The sequence below is a fragment of the Clinocottus analis genome, unplaced genomic scaffold, assembly GCF_023055335.1.
Source record: "Clinocottus analis isolate CAN_PGR_092001 unplaced genomic scaffold, fCliAna1.0.p SCAF_6, whole genome shotgun sequence".
In the NCBI taxonomy this organism is placed as follows: domain Eukaryota; kingdom Metazoa; phylum Chordata; class Actinopteri; order Perciformes; family Cottidae; genus Clinocottus; species Clinocottus analis.
Genome location: NW_027176218.1, coordinates 331,449 through 355,129, shown reverse-complemented (window position 1 = coordinate 355,129; position 23,681 = coordinate 331,449). Strand labels below are relative to the sequence as shown.

General features: G+C 45.3%; 2 protein-coding genes across 3 annotated transcripts in view; one reads left to right on the top strand and one right to left on the bottom strand.

The window, feature by feature from the left end:
* cttnbp2 (cortactin binding protein 2) overlaps window positions 1-12,028 on the bottom strand; it is a 51,819-nt gene extending 39,791 nt beyond the window's left edge. The window contains exons 1-2 of the mRNA XM_068602119.1: window positions 11,909-12,028; window positions 6,114-6,221 (exon numbers count right to left, since the gene is read on the bottom strand). Of these exons, the coding sequence (XP_068458220.1) occupies window positions 6,114-6,221; window positions 11,909-11,989 (189 nt within the window). The 5' untranslated portion in view covers window positions 11,990-12,028. The remainder of the gene's footprint in view (window positions 1-6,113; window positions 6,222-11,908) is intronic.
* Window positions 12,029-20,594: 8,566 nt separating this feature from the next.
* On the top strand, window positions 20,595-22,237 carry LOC137803987 (E3 ubiquitin-protein ligase TRIM21-like). 2 transcript variants are annotated; one of them, XM_068602902.1, is made up of 2 exons: window positions 20,600-21,281; window positions 21,405-22,237. In XM_068602902.1, the coding sequence occupies exons 1-2, from the start codon at window positions 20,600-20,602 to the stop codon at window positions 22,235-22,237; spliced, it is 1,515 nt and encodes a 504-aa protein (XP_068459003.1). The 2 variants fall into 2 exon arrangements, with proteins under 2 accessions (XP_068459004.1, XP_068459003.1); XM_068602903.1 differs by having other exon boundaries at window positions 20,595-22,237.
* The last annotated feature ends 1,444 nt before the right edge of the window (window positions 22,238-23,681 follow it).

The following is a 23,681-nucleotide window of genomic DNA, read 5'->3' as shown; positions in this document are numbered from 1 at the left end:
CAGAACTCATCACATCGATGCCTCAACGACTGACAGACCGACCAACTGGCCTTAACACACACACACACACACACACACACACACACACGCACACACACACACACACACACACTTTGTTCTAACTCTACTACACGTGCTCAGGAGGTTTTTCGACTCCTTCCTTCAGGATAATGAAAGACGAGTTAACTGCTTCTGTTGTTTGTTTCACGGTCTCGTCACATGGAGCCGACGTGTGTGTGTGTGTGTGTGTGTGTGTGTGTGTGTGTGTGTTCTCAGCCTACATCAAACAGCAGCCGTGTCATCAAATCAACAGACCGAGAGAGAGAGAGAGAGAGAGAGAGAGAGAGAGAGAGAGAGAGAGAGAGAGAGAGAGAGAGAGAGAGAGAGAGAGAGAGAGCAGCTTTCAAATGTGATTCAGGAAGAACACGATCACTCGATTGATCGATTTTATCTTTGACCCAGAAACCCAGAGAAGATCCAGTCAGGTGTCCGACTTCACAGGAACACCACACATTCCTGATGTGTGTGTGTGTGAGGGGGGGGGGGGGGCTTAGGGGGGGTCGCAGGTTCGACTCCCGCTGCGAGGCACTTAAGATAAAAGCCTCCACTGAACGGGTTACATAATTATGTAAAGAACGAAGAGAGAGGCTGAGGAGTGAAATATAGGCCTCTATAAAGGGAAGAGGAGGAGGAGGAAGAGGAAGAGGGGGGTTACAGCCAGAGAGAGAGAGAGAGAGAGAGAGAGAGAGAGAGAGAGAGAGAGAGAGAGAGAGAGAGAGAGAGAGAGAGAGAGAGAGATGGTTGCTATGACCTACTTCCTGAACACTTCACCAGTAGCTTCGTTTTACAGAGAAGATTTTGAGCGTGCACAGACACACACACACACACACACACACACACACACACACTCTCTCTCACACTACAACTTGAGATCCAGTAAAATGTGTTTAAATAATACATTTAAGAGAGAACCTTCAAAGATGGAGAAAAGCCTCCGATGAGGAGAATTACGTAAAAGCTTTGATTCAGTCGAGTGTTACTGGTTTAAAAAATGGCGTCCGGTTTTGACCACGAACGGACGGATGACACCTCGACGTGACGATGACGATGAGCGTCAGACAGATTCTACTGTAAATAATAAACAAGAAAAAAGGTGCAAATGAGACTTGTTGAGATTCATAAATACATTATTCACTCAAAATATGAAAATCTGACTGAATAGACTTTTTTAACCTTTTGGAAAAAATCCTCCTGCTCCAATTATAAGTCCCAGCATGCCCCATTCAGACAATCTTTTGGCATAAAATACGTCATTTTTCCATTTTTTGAACCGAATGACACAGTTTTTTGACTGAATCTCCTTCATAACAGACTAAGGCTTCGTTTTATTGTGATTTTTGTTGCAGATTTTCATCCTTTATGTCCTAATCTTTCCAAAAAGGTGTGTTATTAATGCTCCAGGAGGCTTTTTTGGGGAATCTGGTGCTGGATGTTTATAGTTACCATCAAAAAATCATTTAAAATTTTTCCGAAGACTTTCCTGAACAAATACATCCAATAAACACAAGTATTGTAATTAATTTGGGGTTCCTACAACGACTCAAACACAGAGGAAAGAGGTTAAATAAACGGCTATAGGAATCATGATGCCGTTAAATAAAATACATATGAAAACAAGAGTGTAGCTGCAGCCCGGTGTGTGTTTTATATGCACACAAACACACTCAGACATGCTCTTTCAACTGTGAGCGGGTCCTCCTCGTGGGAGGGTCCCGCCTCCTGCATTGACTGACAGCACTTCAAAAAAGAGAGGGGGGGGGGGGGGCTGTCGTAAGAAACCGGCCCTCCAGAGACACAAACGGGTCGTACCACTTCCCCTGAAACGAGGGGGGGGGGGGGGAGTTTTTACCCTCATTCCTAAGTGTCATGTCAGTGAAACACGAGCTGAAGGAGGGTCCGGGTGAAGAGGTCTGGTTGCTAAGCAGCCGAGCGCTCCGAGCCGGATGCTGATTGGCTCGTGTGTGTGTGTGTGTGTGTGTGTGTGTGTGTGTGTGGAGAGAGAGAGTTAACCCAAAGAAGTGTAGACCTGGTTGTTGGACCGTGCAGCAGACAAAAGGCTCGTCTCCAACCGGAGTCTGAAGTTGTTTTCTGTGTTTTTTGTGTTTCACATGATGAACTCAAACCCGTCTGCAGACGTTCAAAAACAATTCACTTTCCCAAAATTGTGTGACGGGAGAGATTTACTTTTGGTGAACGGCCTTCAGGGGGAAATCTACAGAAACCCCCCAGTCCAAAAAAAAAAAAAAAAAAAGATGGGTCAGTCGGAGACGACGTGTTCGGTTTAAAATTTCAAAATGGCCGCACGTTTTTTTTTGCATGACTGAACGTGAAAAGCTTCTTGAAAGCGTTTCTCTCCATCTCGTTGGCACCGGGTTCTTCATATATTTTGGATTGTGTGTGTGTGTGTGTGTGTGTCTGTGTGTGTGTGTGTGTGTTAATGGTGAGTAATGCGCCGCAGCGGCGTCTGTCCGAGGAGATAAGACGAGGAAACGGAGACGTGAGATCGATAAATAAAAAAGATCGACGGGAAAAAAAAGACGAGCGGAGATATAGAACGCAGACGTTGCTTAACATGTACGTGTGTGTGTGTGTGTGTGTGTACGTGTGTGTGTGTGTGTGTGGACACACACCACCACCAACGCCACCAACACCTCAAACACCACCATGACGGCGCTTCAGCCCCTTCAGGAGCATCCATGTTGACGTGTTGGAGGCAAAAACAAGCGGATGCCGTTCACCGGGAATCGAACACACGGCGGCGCCTCACACCATCACTCCAAGAGGAAGTTGAGAAAGATTTAGTTTTATCAGTGTGGCAACAAGCAATCTCTCTCTCTGTCTGTCCATGACACATCTCACCATGTTTTTGACATTTCCCGTCGCTCCTCACGGACAAAATCCTGCCGACGTGTTTTTTTTTTATGTCCAATCTGGACATCTCCGTCAGCTCCTCTCTCTCCCGGCGAGGCCGAGCCTCGCGGGGGGCCGAGCCGCCCCGGCACTGAGAAACAGTGTCAGAGCCCGGCGTGACTTTGACTCCAGGGACCCGTCGGCCATGTGGCGTCCTCGTCAAAGTCACACCGGCAGCCGGCGTCCATCTTTTCACCAAACAGCGAACTCTGCAGCCGACAGCAGCCGACAAACATGGACTTTAAATTTAACATTCACAAAAAAAGAAGCTCAGGACTCCAGCGACTGGGTTGCCACCATTTTGAGCAACCGGCAACCATTTCCAGGTCTCCGCTTGCCATCAGTGTCGATCACTTCTTCTTAAAATTATTTAAAAGATGTGCAACCCAAAATAAATACATTTTTCATGATGAAGCTGAAGCCGACCTGCACAGTATCGCAATTACTCAAAATACAAGGCGACTAAAAAAATGGCCGACCCGGCAACCTGTTTAAAAAGTTAAAGAGTTTCATCGCTGGAGGTTTAATGACGGTGAGACTTTCTTCTCCCATCAGCACCGACGAGGCTCCGGACGTTTTCTTACAGCTTCCTGCTCCGTGAATAAAAAAAAGGAGCAATGGGGTTGGGACTAGCGGAGCCGGCGGCCATGATGCGCCGTCGCTGCCGTTTTGGCTAATCCGCCCCGCGGCCTCTTTTCCTCTTCCTCCTCCGGGATGAAACCCGATACTCCGGCTCAGCCGGCTTCAAGCCCGCGCGCTAATTAATCCGCGGCACCAGAGCCTCTTAATAATGCCCCGAAACAATAGCGGTGGTGCCAAAAAAAAAAAAAAAAAAAAAAGCCGTGGAAGCTTTTTTTTGTTGGCGAGGGAGCAGTGAAGTGGTACGGCGAGGGAATCGGTGGCGGCTGGCGTGCAGATAAGAGGACCGGCGCTGAGAGGGGAGGGTGCAGCGCTGTGGCGGTGCCACCAGGTCCAACACGGCCGGTTAGCTTGATTTGTGCTTTGATTGTGCTTCTGAATGTTTGAAAGGGTTTGGAGGCGCTTTGGTTTGGATGGACTGGAAGGCGAGTGGATGTGGGGGGGGGGGGGCGTTAGCTTAATCCTCTCTGTCACACTGTCACGCTTTATCAGGCCTCCATTTTTCACTCTCTTCCTCTCCGCATCTTCGTACCGACGATCCGGACGCCTCGCTATCGTTCTCAACTCTTGTCCCTTTTTATTTTATTTCTTCTTCTTCTTCTTCTTCTTCTTCTTCTTCTTCTTCCTCGTTCCCCCCCCGGCCTTCATCCGTCTCCCTCTGGATTGGACGAGGCGTATCAGAGGCAGAACAAACGGGCTCTTTGTGTATTTGAGGAGAGCGAGGAGGCTGATTTCATTGAAACCTGGATAGGATGTCCATCCACAGGGGAGATGAGAGGGAGGGGGGGGGGGGGGTCCATGGACAAAGTGACCAACACAAAAAACAAGAACCACAAAGAGGACAGAGGACGAGGTGACATTGGGGCTCGGACCGTCCTAAAGTTACAGACTAAGCCGGACGGACGGACCTGAACAAAAACAAGAGAAGAGCAGGAAGTTCAAATTACCGCCTGCGAGCCGGCGCTCCACATCAGCAAGGTCGATGGCTTTAAAGCCGCGCGGCCGGCTCCATGTCAGGAGGGAAAACTGAACAAAAGCGTCTGCGGCTCGCCGGCAGCGAAGCAGCAGCGACAGAATAAAAAAGGTCTGCGGTTCTGTGGACGTCTGAGGGGAACGTCTCTCTGAGCCGCGGCACCGAGGCCGAGCTGCACGGCGCCAGCTTACAACAACGACCACGACGATAAAACCCCGAGCAGGACGGCCTCAAAATGTAGAGCGCTGACAAACCGAGGAGCCGATCCTGACCTAAATACAGAGAGAGAGAGAGAGAGAGAGAGAGAGAGAGAGAGAGAGAGAGAGAGAAGAGCTAACGATGCTAACAGCGCCAACAGTTACACCACGACCTCTTTACATCGATGATGGTCGTTTGCTGCTTTATTGATGGACAACGGCTTCAGTACCACAACCACTGGTTATGCACTAGTTATGTACTGGTTATGTACTAGTTATGCACTGATTATGTACTAGTTATACACTGGTTATGTACTAGTTATGTACTGGTTATGTACTAGTTATGCACTGATTATGTACTAGTTATACACTGGTTATGTACTAGTTATGTACTGGTTATGTACTAGTTATGCACTGATTATGTACTAGTTATGCAGTAGTTATGTACTCGTAATGCAGTAGTTATGCACTGGTTGTGCACTAGTTATACACTGGTTATGTACTAGTTATGCACTGATTATGTACTAGTTATGCACTGATTATGTACTAGTTATGTACTCGTTATGCACTAGTTATGCACTAGTTGTGCACTAGTTATACACTGGTTATGCACTGGTTATGCATATTTTTTGCATTTTTGGACAAAATCACTCTTTCAGAAACAGGATTGTCACAAAACCTACATCTGTTTCTCAGCTGCAGTTTCACAGGCAAACATCAGCAGAAAGACTTCACTCTCCGTCCTCAAAGTTCACCGGACCGTTTAGCAGCGCAGAGAAACCACATCTCACCCCAGCAGCACCCACCTCCCACCTCCCGGCTCCTCAAGAGCCACTGAGCACCGGCAGGCAGCAGAACCGGTGGCCGCGGCCGTCTGTTCGTCACCGATGGTTATTAAACAGGTGGCGCCGGGTGGACGCGATGGATCTGATCGCGATGGCCGCTTTTCCTGGCAGGAAGTGCGAAGCGGTCGCTCGGCCAGCTCTCGCTCAACAAAGGCAATTAGAGGGAGACGGCTTATCAGCGGGTAATTACAGAGCAGAGGAGAGGAAACCGAGTCTTTCATGGGGCGATCACAGCAGTGGTGTGCACATTTCCCTGGAGGGATGAGGGGGGGCGGCGTTAGTGTCACGGACTCAGATCTTGCGATACGGCATTCACCGAGCAGCGCCCGTGAACCATTCATCGCTCCGTAAAGCGGGGCGATCGCAAACTCAATTTCTGGGCCGCGATCGGCAGCTTATCCTGTCATCTCAAGCTCCCAAACGGGCCGAGGCGGCGGAAAGGCTGAGCTAATGAGCGCGGGAGAGTGTGTGTGTGAGTGTGTGACTCACCCTCAGGGCCTCTATGACCAGGTCGCGGGCCTCCAGCTCCCCCTCCATGATGCTCAGCAGGGTGAGCAGCTCTGGCTTGCTCAGGTTATCCATGTTGAACTCACATTTCTGCAACACGGGGGAAAAAAAAAACACACGTCAGCGTCTCACAATGCAATCACCCGTTTGTCCTCATGGTAGGGATTACTGCTCACACACACACACACAGACACACACACGGGGGAGTTTGCATTTCTCTCAATGGACTTGGAGATCGCTTTAGAACAAATACAGGAAAAGCTGAGCAAATAAGGTCGAGGCAGTTCATGAAGACATTCGGCCAACGAGCAGGAGATCAATGGTTCTCCGCTGCTGCTGGAAGAAATAAAGTATATAATACAAATAGTGCAAAGGAATACATTCTGACAGGTGTGTAGTAGTATATGCACACAGTACATGTCTACATGCAGCATGTAGGGTTTGTATACACACACGATATATATATATATATGCAATATTTAACTGTAAACGGTGGTTAGCATGTGGTTAGCATGCTCTGCTAGTCCACCAGTCCTCTAGTCCACGTCGTTGTGCCCTTAAGCAAGACACTTAATTGCTCCCCTTCGCTGTGTCTACAGTGTACATGCTAACTATTAGCCTATTAGCTTACCGCCCGGTTACATGCTAACACGAGAACACGGCGTGTTTCCATTAGTCTGTTGGACATTTCTCTCCAATTTCGATCGGAGAAAAGTGTCCGTTTCTAGAAGCATCCGCTCAGGTGGACATTTTGAACCGTCGGTGGCTCGGAGGGATCGTCCTCTGGGGACCGTGAACGTCGATCAAAAGCCCAAAATGAAAGAGAAGGTTGCTCGTATGACAAATGCGTTACCTCCTCGCGGCCCCACCTGGCCTCCAGAGGAGCGACCCGGCTGCATTCGTCTGGATGTCCCGTCAGACCTCGCGGCTATTAGCCCCTAATCACATTTAGCTCGGTCATTAAGCAGCTACGCGGTTAGCGGCGGCCGTGAGGCTAATGGCTGGAGATGACTGTAATTGGGAGTGACCAGAAACACTTCACGGCAATTAAAAGCTTCTTTTTTCAGAAGGTCTGTACATTGTCTGTCCTGCTAAAACATAAACTGTGGATTTTTTGGGGGAGTTTAATAAAACGCACCAAAAAAAAATAAATCCTCTTCCTGCAAACGCCTCACACATTTTAATTGAATTGCAGGAATCCATCGCATTGCAACGACTTTGTTTCATCAGTCTTGGATATTTGTTCTATGTGTGGACGATTTGCATATCAAGAGTTAACAAAACAAACAAGAATGCAGCTTATAAAAGATGCATGGTTGTAGTTTCCATCACATTTAGCTGTAGTTTTCACCTAAATGTGTCTCCTTCAAGACGGGTTTTCAGCATTAAAATGTGCATTAAAATGTTTTATGTCTCAATATCTTTACGAAAAAAAAGAGAATTGCTCTTTGAAAGAGTGTCGTTGCTATATTACGCTGTTATATTATAATTACATCAGTGGCATTAAATTGAATATTATAACTCCTCTCAATTATTTCTGGGACGATATTTCATCTCGAAAAAAGTATTTATGGTGACAGGCGTATTTCATCGTTGGTTAGATCCCCTTTCTTTTGGGTGAAGCGACCGTTTAACAGATCGTGCTCAATCTTCTCGGGTGACTTGTTTACAGGGTAATTTGAACACACACACACACACACACACACACACACACACACACACACACACACACACACACACACACACCCCTCCACCCCCTCATGTGTGTGTGAGAGAGCACAGAAATTATTTTGTTTGTCAGGACGAAGAAGCGATGACATTACAGCCGCTCGCGCTGACGGCTCTGCTCCAACACGACGGCGTGTCTGCTCACGTAGCCGCTCACATAGCCGCCCACGTAGCCGCTCACGTAGCCGCCCACGTAGCCGCTCACGTAGCCGCCCACGTAGCCGCTCACGTAGCCGCCCACGTAGCCGCTCACACGTAGCCGCTCACGTAGCCGCTCTCACGTAGCCGCTCACGTAGCCGCTCACGTAGCCGCTCACGTAGCCGCTCACGTAGCCGCTCACGTAGCCGCCCACGTAGCCGCCCACGTAGCCGCTCACACGTAGCCGCTCTCACGTAGCCGCTCACGTAGCCGCTCACGTAGCCGCTCACATAGCCGCTCACGTAGCCGCTCACACGTAGCCGCTCTCACGTAGCCGCTCACGTAGCCGCTCACATAGCCGCTCACACGTAGCCGCTCACGTAGCCGCTCACGTAGCCGCTCACGTAGCCGCTCTCACGTAGCCGCTCACGTAGCCGCTCACGTAGCCGCTCACGTAGCCGCTCACGTAGCCGCTCACATCGGCTCAATTCTGGCTCCCAGTCTGCATGTTGCGATGGATCCATCAAATCCAGATTATATAATCTCTTATCAAACCTGACTTTTGACACTGTATATATTTGGGAATTTCGCTTTTGGTTGTTGTTCTCAAAGATAATTCATCTTATTTTTATGCTTCAAAAGGCATGAATAGTGCTCACTTCAGACGAGGCCACAGAGGATACTTAACTAACACTTAACTAACGAGTAGTAACTATCTGAATTTATTTTGAATTGCAGCATTTTTTATCATTTACACTTCATAAATGATCTTATTAACCATCTATAAGTCCTTAGTACTTCATTTAAATGGGGAATCCATCATTTATCAAGCATGAAAACCCAATCTTATTTATCAATAATCAAACATTCATAACTGTGTTTATGAATTGCGTACTAATTCATTACTAATGAGTGGAACGATGCTTTATAAATGAATGAATTCAGTGTTTACTCATGCTTTACTAATGCTAAATAGTGTGCACTTATTATAAAGTGCTACAGACGCTTCATACATGCATCCATTTCCCTCGGGATAAATACAGTTTTATCGATAATTCGCGTTAATTCTGTAAAAGGCCAGAAAACAAAAGGCTCTTTTTGTGCAGCCGGTGTCTGTATTCAGTCAAAGATTGTTTGCGAGTGACGAGACGCTTCACTCTGTCACGCCAACGCATGACCGAGAACGGGAAGTTTTTCTTCTTCCTCCCCGCAGTTCAACCAGGAGTCAAATCACACGAATGTAAGAAGGTTGAACTTTGTCTGCTAATTGAACGTCAAGATGCAATCAATTCACATTTCATATATATTTCGCAGCTCGCTTCGTTTTCAGATCGTATGGACGAGGAGCCGTGAACTTTAATTGAGGCTAAAATTGTTTCGGTCTTCTCGGGCCAACAACAGGTGATGAGGCGGTTTTGAGTTACAGGTAGCTTATTTTTAGCCTGAAGTGACTTGCAACCATCGAACGGCAAACCAAATAAACGCCTCAGTCATCTGACTGCTCGTGTTTCTGGGACTCAAGATGTCGCAGCGTCCACAGATCGACTTCAACAAAATATCCAATTATCTGTTTAATAAGCATGTTTGCCTTGAACTTCGTAGATTGTATTCAGGAAGTCGTCGTGAGGTTTTGTTCGAGTTCTTCGATTTGGACGTCGCCATCTTGGCTTTTTGCAACCGAGTGACAAAGAGACGGCGTACACGGCTCTGGTAGCAACCTGTCAATCACTCTGTAGCCCCGCCCCTAAAGCGTCCTCTGCTTTATGGTCTGCTTGACTCAAACAGACCATAATTTACTCAATGAACATCATGCTGTATAGAAGAAGACTTGAGACTAGAGATTGAGACATAAACTCATGTTTACAATGTTTACTGAGGGAATACATCAAGAGAGAAGTAGAGTCACTTATATAGACTTCTATACAACCAGAGGAGACGCCCCCTGGTGGTCAGGAGAGAGAATGCAGCTTTAACACATGAAGCATAGACTTCTATACAACCAGAGGAGTCGCCCCCTGGTGGTCAGGAGAGAGAATGCAGCTTTAATACATGAAGCATAGACTTCTATACAACCAGAGGAGTCGCGTCCTGGTGGTCAGAAGAGAGAATGCAGGGTATAAGACATGAAGCATAGACTTCTATACAACCAGAGGAGTCGCCCCCTGGTGGTCAGGAGAGAGAATGCAGCTTTAACACATGAAGCATAGACTTCTATACAACCAGAGGAGTCGCCCCCTGGTGGTCAGGAGAGAGAGTGCAGCTTTAACACATGAAGCATAGACTTCTATATAACCAGAGGAGTCGCCCCCTGGTGGTCAGGAGAGAGAATGCAGGGTATAAGACATGAAGCATTAGCTTCACTGCCTCACCAACATGCATTATGGTAAACGGGTGGGCGGTGACTCCTCATTGACCTCTGACCCCTCCTCTCTGAACCACAGGAGGGGGGGGGGGGGGGTCGGTCCTTCTGAGTCCTCACAAAATGAGAAACTTCCCCCCACTTTGGGGCCGGACAGCAGAGAGTGTGAGAGGGGTGAGCAAAGAGCAAATGCTTTATTTAACCACCGCAGGCACAGTGTGAGTGTGTGTGTGTGTGTGTGGGGGGGGGGGGGGGGTGGTGAAGGGGGTCATGGAGGCGGAAGCCCCCCGCTTCGCCCCGGAGGAAGAGCGAGCTGGCAGGACCGCCGGGGCGAGCTTGAGGAGGCTGCCCGGCTCCCATGTCTCCAGAGCACCTGTTCACCTCGACGCTGAATGCATAGAGTAGCCTCGGGGCAGGAGGAGGGGGGGGGGGGGGACTGACACGGTACTCTCAGCTATGCCAGCTGAGTCACTGAAATTAAGACCAATTTAGAAAAGGTGTCTGGTGAGCACCCCCCTCTCCTCAACACCCACACTACCACCCACTCACCTCAGGGACCCCCTGGCTGCTTTCTGTTGCTGCAACTTCCCAGCAGCCTACATCCAGAGAAGTGTGGGGGGGGGTTGGGTGGTGGTGTTGGTGGGGTTATTGTAGTGGAGGTGGTATTTAAAGTTCAATAAGAGCAGAAAATCAAAGTGGCAACACAAAAAAAAAAGCACCGAAGCCCATTTTTGGCGTTAAGTTGCCGGGATGGATGGCAACAATGTGGCAGGTTGGGGGGCAACAGATTGATCAACCTGCACAGAGCAATGTGAACGGAAACACAACCTGTAGAGAAGTCACAACTATGTGTGGTTGTGTGCAAACGAGAGCAAGCTCAACAACCTATGGAAGCCTGTAAGGGACTGATTGGTGGAGGACCACTTCAGAAAAATAACCTTTTTTTTAATTTATTTATTTTTTATGCCACTTGCAGCTCTGCGGGATCAGTGGACAAAATATAGAGAGAGAAAAAAAATAATTAAAATTTTAAAAAATCAACCAAGCAATACAATGAAAGTCCCCCGCAGCGCGCGCACGGCTCCCGGGTGTCTGCGCGCGGCGCCCCCGGTTTCTCCCTCTTCCCGTCGGCCACGAGATAAACGATCCAGCGGCGCGAAATGCCCACCAAAAAAAAAAAAAAACAGCCGGCGGTGGCGAACAAAAGAATTCACTTTAAATGTTAAAACACAAAGAAACATCATATTCTGCGTGGGTTTGGAGAGAGAGGGGTTGTTTAGGACTCGGGTCTGAGTCATGTCTCCCCCTTCCTCCTCCTCCTCCTCCTCTTCCTCCTTGTCTTCCTCCACCAGACATTGTCGCGAGGGCTCTTCCACTCTGGCCACCGCTGTTGCTTCACGAGCGAAATAGATGCGCACTGCTTCTTCTCCCCAACAAGCGAGACTCCTCCTGCGCCACCAGACATGTAAAACGACCCCGTGCCCTTCCCCCCCACGTGTAAAGGCTTTTATCCGTTGTTCGCGTCCCCCTCTCCGGGTGCTCGTGTCTTACCGTGTCGACGCTTCCCAGCACGGCGGTCGCCAGTGTTTGTACCGGAGGAGGCTGCTCTCCGCTGGCTCCCTCCGACGCCATCTTCGTACTGTAGCGGTCTGCTCGGAGCGAGGGCGCATCCGGCGCTCGTTAACTATTGCGCTGCTGAGCGCAAATCACGCCACGCGCGGGGCATTTGGGAAAGGAAAGAGAGAGAGGGGGGGGAAGAGAGAGACAGAGAGATTTGACTAGGAGAATGGCGCTTGTGGTGGAAGAAAAAAAAAAGGTTGGTCTCCGCTGTGGGGAGAAATAAAAGCCCTCAGCCGATGTGTGCGCGCGGGGCCGCGACTGCTGCTGCTGCTGCTGCTGCAGCGGGGGAAGCGGGCAGGCGAGTGGGCGTGGACCAACCGACCGACCGACCGACCGACCGACCGACGGCGAGGAGAGGAGGGGGAAAAAAGAGAAAAGAGAAAAGGAAAAAGAAACCCCAGATGCGAAGCCCCGGTGCGCTCCCAACTGGAGAGGAGGCGCTGCGGTCTGATTGACAGCAGCATTTGTCGGGGACATAAAATAACCCGGCGAGCGGGACTCGAACGTGTGGAGCTCCACAGGGACGAAGTGAAGGAAAGATATGTACAAGAAGAAGAGGTGAAAATGATTCACTGCTATCCAGTAAACTGACAAACATATGTGGACAAAGTGCTTTAAAGTAAATATGAATGTCCATGTGTCATCTATATTAGTATTAGCACGTTGATTACAGTCAACTAGTGCAATATAAATACATACTTATATAATAATAATACTTTTATTCCATAATATTGCTATTGTGGAAGACTGTGTTATTATTGTTTTATTGTTTATTACTGCACTGCTGCTGTAATCTTGCAATTTCCCCATTGCGGCACGAATAAATGATTATTATTAACATTATTTTATGAGTATTGGTAATTAACTTCACTTAAATGAATTACTAATACTTAAATAATTAAAGTATTAATCTGCATGAACATTTTTGAGTCGGATGGAATTCAAGTGAATGAACCAGAACAGCTCAAATTAAGTCATTTGAATTTCCACGACTTTTACATTCATGTTAAGTTGGTTCAACTTAACTAATCTTGTGTGAGGGCCGAGCCGATCGGGTTGTTTGTGTTTAACTAGTTAGGTTAGTCAGATTACAAAAGACTCATAGGATTAACTCAATAATGACAATAAGAGTTGTTACCTTCATTTTTCATTTATTTCTAAATTGAGCCGATTAATTATTTTTTTTAGAGTCTGTAATTCACAGCAGAATTGAAACAGGATCAAAAACAATATTTGTCTCTCGCCGGTGATGACTGCATATATTTTTTCCCACATTGTTGAAACATGGCCACCTGGAGGGGCGGGACTTAACATCGGAAAAAGAAGCTTGGAGGATTAAACTCTTTGAGCCAGAAAATGGGGACTCTTTTATATCAGGTCACATGGTCCAAATCAAGAAGAAAAACATGTGAGGTATCAAATTAAACATAAAAATCAAGGCTACAATAATATATAATCCTCATGTACATCCTCTGAACATAACTCAAGCAATAAATGGGATTAGGGGTTAGGGTGAGGGCTTAAAGGGCCACGAGCAGCCAAACCCACCGGACCAAACACGACCAACCTGCCAAAGGAAGGAGGAGGAGATGGAGGAGGGGGAGGGGGATGAAAAGCTAAGCTAACCCAGCGAGGATGGATGAAAGCAGCGGGCGGTCGGTGACTGTTGAGCCAACATCCTCACAGAGACCCGGATCCATCGTTCATCCCGGATCAAGCAGACATGCACTTCACTGGTGTCAATGACCTTTGACATCACACCCAGGTTGATTTTTACACGCGTAAAACCAAAAAGCAGAGGCTTCAAACCCGAACGCCCCCCCTCCTCCATGGTAATCCCACACAACTTGATGCTCAGAGTTCAAATCTCTGCTCTCCGGGTGTGTTCATCCCAGAGAGAGGCATCCGGCGCCCTCGCAGCTCCCAGATGTGGCGTTCAGGATTAGCGCGACGCTGATCCTTCCTGGTCACCCAGAGCCAGGTTATAAATCCCTATTTAGGTCAAACGTTTTGCTCCATCCACGTTGGCTGGTTACAATGAGAGCACGTGACCATGTGTGTGTGTGTGTGTGTGTGTGTGTGTGTATAATATATGTACTTTTTTTCAAAAAGCCTGCAGCGATTCGTTCTCCTTTGATGTGCTGCAGCGGTATCGTAGCAAAGATGGCAAGAAAATAGAGAATCAGACACAGAAATGTGAGGAAATGAAGTGTGAACAGCTCACTAATGACTTCCGCTGATACTGAGAGAAGCGCAACACCATCATATTTATTAAAATACCTTTTTCTTCTACAAGTTGCTTTTTAAAATCCTGCAATTTCAGACGAATTTCTTCCCCACAGAGACATCTATTCCTCACCGTCTGGCCCTGTCAAATCCCAAACCTGAGGCGGATCAACAGAGACGGAGCTGTCATGAGGGGATAATACCCCCCCCCCACACACACACACACACAAAAACACACACACACCCCTCTGACAGGAAGCTCGTCATTAGCCGGCGATTATGGGGGACTACGGATGATGAGGTTTGGAAAAAACGACCTCGTCCTCCTCAAGTTGAAGTTGCCTCTGAGCTTAAAGGGAGTTAAAAGTTTCTCCTCGTGAGTTTCAGGAAGTTTCACGATTATCCGTTTCAACTTCTCTTTGCACGAAGAGTTTGTCTCTTGAGACTTCGAGGGCACAAGAGACACGACGACACCCGACTTGAGACTTGACTTTTACCCATGAGCCTCTTCTTCTCGGGTGCAAAGGCCCGAAAAAATTCCCCATCGTCGTGGACGGATCGCTGTTAGTTTTACGTGGACGACCCATAAATCAGAGCTGGAGGCCGGCGGATGAGACACTGATCTATGAGACACTGAGTCGAGGAGCGAGCTGCCCCCCCCCCCCCCTCCTCCTCTTTGCCGCCTCAATCCACTTGGCTCACATTAACTCGATCATTGTTGCGACACAGCGGGAGCACAATGACTCCCCTTTTCTTCCAGTTGGAGAGGGCGTCGTGGACCGAGAGGACGGCCAGTCGGCCATCACTGGGTCCAGTGTGCTGCGGCCCGCGAGGGCAGGAAAGACATGGGGGGAAAAGAGTGAGACATCGAGCCCTACATCCCTGTTAGTGACTCCACTGATAGAGAGAGAGAGGGAGGAAGAGGAAGGGAGGAAGAGGAGAGTTGGGATCTGGGCCACATCTCCGTCCGGTTGTCCCTGAAGGTTACCGCCGCTGAACCAGACCTCTGTTCAGCCGCCATCGCCGCTGATCTGAAGTCAGCGCTCCTCTTCCTCTCTTCCTCTCTTCCTCTCTCTCCATTTAGGTCATCGTCCTCTCTTCCCTCCTTCACACTGCGCCGCTCTGTCTCGCCGCTTTATTATCTCCTTTGGCCTCGGAGTGGAGGGAGCAGGTGCGTCCTTTTAAGCGCCGACGTCTTGTTCGGGGCCCTTTTTTCAAACGTTTTCCTCGGAGCTGAACGATGACACATGTGCGAGCACCCAGAGGGAGAGTTTGGTCTATTTGTCTTCCATGTAACGCGTCTCCTCTCAAACTACAGCGGAAAGAAAACATCTAAAACATACATTCAGGCGTTTCTTTTCCTACTTGGTCTATAAGATTTATATGGAAGTCCATTTCCGCCACACACAAAAAAAAAAAAAAAATTACGACCAAAAACAAAAAAATATTTGAAATTTTTTTTATAAATTTAAATAAAATTAGGACCCAAATTTTTTTTTTTTTTTCCCGTTGAATTGAAAAAAGGCAACGTACAAAAAAAAATCGTTTCATTCCAGGAGAGAAATGAGAACTTGACTACTGACTACAATTGTCAAAATTACAGTTACAGCCTAAATATAATTGTAACTAATATTTGTACACACAAAGTACATTGTTGTCCTTCCATTGACCATTTTTAAGAACTGAGTAAAATGCAAAGTCCACACGTATATTAAATGAATTATTTACTTTGAAGTAACCCATCAACAGGCTTACAGGTGGTTGACAATGCTAAGCTATCTTTTGGTAAACAACAAGAGCACTTGAATATAAAACAGTGCTTGCAATGTTAAATTAAAAGAATATGTGAATTGAAACAAGATTGGACTATTATGTGACTTGTACTTGTTTTGTTGTATGAACAAACATATTTACATTTAAATGAAGGTATTGTAAAACCAAAGTGATGAAATAACAGATTGCTTAGATGTTTTTTTTTATTTTCATCAACGAAAAAAAAAAAAAAAAGTTGATTTTCTTTTCTTTTTTTTATTGACCCCGTTTTTTTGGGTCCTATTTTTTATTTTATTTTTTGGTCCTAATTTTTTTTTTTTTTTTTTGGTCCTAATTTTTCTTTTTTTTTTTTTGGTCCTAATTTTTTTTTTTTTTTTTGGTCCTAATTTCTCTTTTTTTTTTGGTCCCAATTTTTTTTATTTTTTTTGGTCCTAATTTTTCTTTTTTTTTTTTGGTCCTAATTTCTTTTTTTTTTTTGGTCCTAATATTTTTTTTTTTTTTTTTACAAATCGGATCTTTACAGGCCGGACTCTCGGCCAGGAAATCTCTCCTGCAGCCGCGTTCACATTCACCGAACTTTACGGTCTCATTTCTCTCAACATCCTGAAAGTTTTCACTGAGGATTTATGTTCATATTTCATTCACGGCAACGATTGATTTATGAAAACATGAGGAAACGATGCCATACTCCTTCTACTGCTCCTGGAGGACGAGTCAGACAATACATGTCATGTTTGTATGTAAAAGTTTGTACGCCGACTAATAAAGTTTCTTCTTCTGCACTGATAAAATGGCCTCCTCGCTCGCGGACGTCCTGCTCCTTGAATCACATCCACAGTTGCCTGTTTCAACTGCACATTTTGCAGCCGGCGCTCCTCCTGATTGTTTGTCTTCAATTACACTGCGACTTCAAGAATTAGTGGCACGTAGCTCCCACAATGCACCGGGCGCTGAGGAATCTGTGCTCCTCTGAGACGGCCATTGTGTGTGCACGCCTGAGGAATGGTGAGAATGCACGCCGATGCAACCGGTTCTTCAAACATCACCGTGACATGTGACGCTTAAGGATGCTAAATGTGAAGGAGAGGAAACGAGAGGAAGAGGATAGGAAGCTTCTGTCTCTGTGCAGACAGGTGCTTTGGTATGAATCTACTCTCTCGTGTTCATTTAGTAGATTACGGTCATTTAGAGTGAAGCAGGCGATGCTTTAGGGGCGGGGCTTACTGTGATTGACGGGACTCCATTGTAGCGTGAAATCATGGTGGATTTAACGAGCGTATCTAACTACCCAGCTGTCCACACGTTATGCAACTGCAACTCTTGGTTTGTCATGTGATGCCATGGGGCCAAAAAAATGCTTTTTCCCATCCACATCTTGGGAAAGAGACGTCTGTCACTTTTCTTTTGGGTGAACGAACGCTAGAAAACGCCTCGTACATATCAATAAGTCCTAAAAGCTGTAAAATCCACTGAAAGACAAAATCCAGAGTTATTTTTAACTTTCTCTGTCCATGTGGGCGTTTTTAATGCCACTGCTTTTGTTGGCCTTGACCTTGAGGAGTTGGTCAGGGCGCGAGGCCGCAACCCTCCAGGTCACTAGCGTCTAGGTTAGCCGCGATGAGCAACTTTCAGACGATGCATCCGTGACGCCATCTTTTGTTGCCTCAACAACAAACAGCTCAGTCAAAGTTTGTCTCGTACCTGTTAAAAAATGACCATGTAGAGCTGTAGAGCTGTCCAGGGTCTGCGCTTCCTGCTTTCTCACTCCTACGATCTTCCTGGAGGCTGACGCTCTCGTTTCGGAGCAACCGACCCCAGACTTCAGGAGCCAAGATGAGCCGTCAGAAGCCGCCGCCGCCGCCCCATCATATAGTTATTGTGGATAGGATCTAAAAAGGTCAGATTTAAAAGAGAAACAAAAAAGATATGGATAAATAATCTTATAACATGAAAAATAAGTTTGATCAATCATCAAAAAAAATTTTTTTAAATCTTAAAATGGCACTAAACCACACTGGAATCACTTGTTTGAGCATTAAACCAACACCATATTATGTTTTGCAGTAATTTTCAGTGTTTTTTTTAAATATTAAATTACTCTTTAACGCTGTTTTTCTGACAGATGAGGTGAGCACACATGCGAAAGTGGCAGTTCCAACCACACAACCTGTACAACTTAAGATAGTACAATAGTACTTTATTTTCATATTTGTATAATTTCTGTGTTTTTGCATTCATGGATTTGGGTGTATATTTCACAAAAAAAGGGTAGAAAGATACCGGAAACAGCTGCGTTCAGTGGCATCAGGTCGCTCTGGTTGCAGCTGGCTGGATGAACACGGGACCTTACATCACAAACTGTGAGCAAGTGTCGCCTCCTGGTGGAGGACACGGGAAGGAGGTCAGCACATCCGGGTCCTGCTGCAGATCATCATGGAAGTCTACGAAAGCGCTTCAATTTTTAATGTTTGTAACTCATTTCATTGCGAATGACCAACAGAGGTGGAGCATGAAGACGAGTACTTAAGTACTCTTACACTTATTTTGAGGTATACTTTTACTTGAGGATCTCATTTTCTTTAACTTTACACTTCTATATATGGAAGCCCATTCCCGCGACAAAAAATTAGGACCAGAAAAAAAATACAATAAAATTAGGACCAAAAAAAAAAATAAAAAAATTTGGGACCAAAAAATAAAATAAATAAAATTAATAGGGAAAAAAAAATTAGGGACAGGAAAAAAAAGAAATATAGATTTCATTTCGTTGACAAAAATAAACAAAACATCTAAGCAATACGTTATTTCATCACTTTGGTTTTACAATACCTTAATTTAAATGTAAATATCTATTGTTTATACAACAAAACAAGTACAGGTAAAAAAAGTCCAATTTGAATATAAAACAATGCTTGCTTGGCAATGTCAACCACCTGTAAGCCTGTTGATGGTTACTTTAAAGTATATAATTCATTCAATATATGTGTGGACTTTGCATTTTACTCAGTTCTTTAAAATGGTCAATGGAAGGTCAACAAGGTACTTTGGGTGTACAAATATTATCTACAATTATATTTAGGCTGTAACTGTAATTTTGACATTTGTAGTCAGGAGTCAAGTTCTCATTTCTCTCCTCGAATGACACTTTTTTTGTTGTTGTCTTTTTTCAAGTCAACGGAAAAAAAGACAACAAAAAAACGTCCTAATTTTTGTTTTTGTTTTGTTTTTTGGTCCTAATTTATTTTATTTAATTTTTTGGTCTTAATTTTTTTTGGGTCCTAATTTTTTTTTTTTTTTTGCGTGGCAGGAATGGGCTTCCATATAAACAACATCCGGGGAGATAAATTCTTCAAACCTATATTTAAATAAACTCAAACTCATTGTGCTGACAGTACATAAAACACATGGTTGAAGTGGCGTGTGACCCCCCTCGATGCTCGTGGTGGACTGTATGAAGGCGCCGTGCATCAAGTGGGTCGGTCTGTGAGGGACACTTTTTCCTCCAGTCCTCCAGTGATGTGGACTTTACGGCACTCACTGAAGGCCGAGGTCTAAAATGCACAGCCCGCCACTGTACTTCAGTAAATGTTAAGATTACTTTTTCTCCACCACTCCCTCTTGGCTGAGAGGTTGAGCAACACTACAAGAGGAGATTAAAGGTCACTTTTCCTGAAGTGAATATAAAATTTTTATGAGCGATAGCAGAGCTGCAGTCGAGACAAGTCTTTCTGTTTCTCTTTAAAGAAACGTTCAATTGAATCCAGCAGCTTTTCCTCAACAACACAACAGAATCTCTGACAAACACTGGTGAGTCCTCTGATCTACAAAGACTAAATACACTCTCTACATATTTGATCCACGTTGAGTTCAAACTAGAATCTGATTGTTTTACATCTAGTTTTATCAGTTAAAGAATGTTAAGCCATATAAATGTGTTATTGTAGATCAAAGCAACAGGTGGAAACCAAACCACAGGGACTGAACTCTGGCTAGTTGAAGGTTACACAGGATACCGTCACAGCTAGCATTAGCTTCAGCTAACTCACAGACCTGTTTCCTGTTTGAGCTCAAAACCTCAGCCGCCTCTGGATCTCAGTGCTAAAGATGCTAGCGTACTAAGGGATAGGTAGTTAGGATTCATGAATAATAGTACTGTTAATAATACTCTTATCTGTTCTTCTTTATTGATTTTGTGTGTAAAAAAAGACGTTTAAAAAAGGAATCGATATTGCATTATTATTATTGTAAGTAAGCGCTAAAAAAAAGCTCCAAAAGCTTTAAAAAACATTTGCTGCAAAAGAATTAGCTAAGCGATTAGCGTTCATTCATAAGCTTATTCTTCTGTTCAGACGTGTGACATCGTTCACGCTACCTGCCGTACGACATCGTTAACGTTACTATTGCTAACGCTACCTACTGTACGACAATGCAAACGCTGCCTGCCGTACGACATTGCTAACGCTACCTGCGTATGACATTACTAGCGCTACCTGCCATATGACATCGCTAACGATATTGATATTTTGTTCCAACCCTCCTTCACACGCAGCAACTTCATATAAAATAAAAAGATATGTACTGACTGTTTGTATTTGTGTTACTCTTGTTGTGCTCAGAGTCGATATGGCTGCTGCCAGCTGTCAGCTGACTGAAGATCAGTTTCTGTGCTCCATCTGTCTGGATGTGTTCACTCATCCAGTCAGTACACCATGTGGACACACCTTCTGTAAAACCTGCATCACTCAACACTGGAACATCAATGTCCCGTCTCAGTGTCCCAACTGTAACAAGATGTTCTCCACCAGACCTGAGCTGCAGGTCAACACCTTCATCTCTGAGATGGCTGCTCAGTTCAGACAGTCAGCTCAACAGGAAGCCAGCAGCAGAAGCTCAGAGCAACAAGAGTTCAAACCAGCAGAAGTTCCCTGTGACGTCTGCACTGGAAACAGACTGAAGGCCCTGAAGTCCTGCCTGGTGTGTCTGGAGTCCTACTGTGAGACTCACCTGGAGCCTCATCTGACCAGACCAGGTCTGAAGAGACATCAGCTGATCGACCCTGTGGGGAACCTGGAAGACAGGATGTGTACGAAGCACGATAAACCTCTGGAGCTGTTCTGTAAGACCGACAAGATGTGTGTCTGCACGCTCTGCACTTATTCAGACCACAAGAACCATGATGTTGTTCCTCTGAAAGAAGAATATGAAGGAAAGAAGGCCGAGCTGAAGAAGACTGATGATGAAATCCAGCAGATGATCCAGAAGAGACGACTGAAGATTCAGGAGATAAAACGCTCGGTGGAGCTCAGTGAGGAAGATGCAGACAGAGAGATAGCAGGTGGTGTTCAGGTCTTCACCGCTCTGAAGGAGTCTGTTGAGAGAAGCCAGGCCGAGCTCATCCGCACCATCAAAGAGAAGCAGAGAAAGACAGAGAAACAGGCTGAAGGCTTCATCAAAGAGCTGGAACAAGAAATCTGTGAGCTGAAAAAGAGAAGCACTGAGGTGGAGCAGCTCTCACTCTCTGAAGACCACCTCCACCTCCTCCAGAGATCCAGGACCCTGAAGGCTGCTCCACCCACCAAGAACTGGACAGGAGTCAGAGTCAGTCCACCTTCATATGAGGGGACTGTTGTGAGAGCTGTGAATCAGCTGGAGGAGACGCTCAGTAACCAGATGAAGAAGCTGCTCGAGCTGAAGAGGGTCCAGCAGTCTGCAGTGGATGTGACTCTTGATCCTGATACAGCTCATCCCAAACTCATCCTGTCTAATGATGGAAAACAAGTTAAACATTGTGATGTAACGAAGAATCTCCCAAACAATCCAGAGAGATTTGATACTTGTCCTATTGTATTAGCGAAGCAGAGTTTCTCTTCAGAGAGATTTTACTACGAGGTTCAGGTTATAGGAAAGACTAAGTGGGATTTAGGAGTGGTGAGAGAGTCCATCAACAGGAAAGGAAACATCACAGTGTCTCCTCAGAAAGGTTTCTGGACGATCTGGTTGAGGAATGAGAATGAGTACTACGCTTGTACTGACCCTCCAGTCCGTCTCTCTCTGAGGTCTGGGCCTCAGAAGGTGGGGGTGTTTGTGGACTACAAGGAGGGTCTGGTCTCCTTTCATGACGTTGATACTGCAGCTCTCATCTTCTCCTTTACTGGCTGCTGCTTCAAGGAGAAGCTCTTCCCATACTTTAATCCATGTCTTAATGATGGTGGCAAAAACTCTGCTCCTCTCATCATCTCTCCTGTCAATCACACCAAGTAGAACAAACACTTTCCTACAGAGAGATTCTCTAATATTTAATCTAACAAATCCATCATTTTGGTCATTTACGGGGTAAACATTATACACTGATTTATATGATCTAATTAATTATAATAACTGCATAACCTGCATTCAACACTGTTAAATCACTAAAAACAATGTACTCATGGATAAATAGCATAGCTGGTTGCCAAATTAAAATGTTTTATTGTCTGATTATTGTATGTATCATGTTTTTAATACTGTCACAAATTATTGGATAAAATTATGTACCACTTTTTTTGGAAAAAAAAAGAAGTGAAAGTGTAATTTTCAAATAAAAAGAGAAATCAGGGTATCTTTGTCTGGTATCTTTTTAGTGGTAAATTAAAGATGAATTATTGATTCATGTATTCACAAACTTTAGTTCAGTATTGTGTTATTTTAATTTCATACAGTCGTCCTCTCTGAAGAAAGTTTTTCAGCCTGAACAAAGTGAACGAATCCTCAACAGAATAAAAACAGAGATACGGATCAGGTAACAACGCAGCAACATCCGGTGCTCACGAGCAAAGCCGACGCTGAAGGGTCTTATAGCTTGCATTCTCTCTGATGACCATCAGGGGGCGACTCCTCCCAGAACCAGGACTGAGAGGGGCAGACTGTCGGACCCTGTTGCAGTAACATTAGGTTTTCTAAAGGGACCCTGGTGATCAGAGAGACTACCACTTCAGTCCACAGGGGGCGCCAGAATCAACACATTAAAGTTCCTTGTAGTGGTTCTGCTGAGCCAGCAAACAATGGTCAGTGTCAACAGCACTTAGGATCTTATTGCTAAATCTCATGAATTAAACGAGACAACAGAATACAAAGGAGGTAACCTACAACATACACAATTCATGCATTAAGGAAATTGATCCAGAAAAATCTTCTATATAAAAGTATGTTTTTAATGCAAGACTTTTACAAGAATGGAATATTTTCACATTGTTGTATTCATACTTTCATTTCCGTAAATTTTCTGATTACTTCCTCCACCACTCTCTCCTGATGACGGGCCACTGAGAGGTTGAGCAACACTGAGATAGAATATCTCAAAAGTCATTTTTCCTGAAGTGAAAGTCAAGTTGTTGTGAGCGACAGCAGAGCTGCAGTCGAGACAAGTCTCTCTTTCTCTCTAAAGAAACATTCAACTGAATCCAGCAGCTTTTCCTCAACAACAGAATCTCTGACAAACACTGGTGAGTCCTCTGATCTACAAAGACTAAATACACTCTGCATATTTGATCCACATCAAGTTTAAAACAGAATCTGATTGTTTTACATCTAGTTTTATCAGAGAAAGAATGTTAAGCCATATAAATGTGTCATTGTAGATTAAAACAACAGGTAGAAACCAAACCACAGGGACTGAACTCTGGCTAGTTGAAGGTTACACAGGATACCGTCACAGCTAGCATTAGCT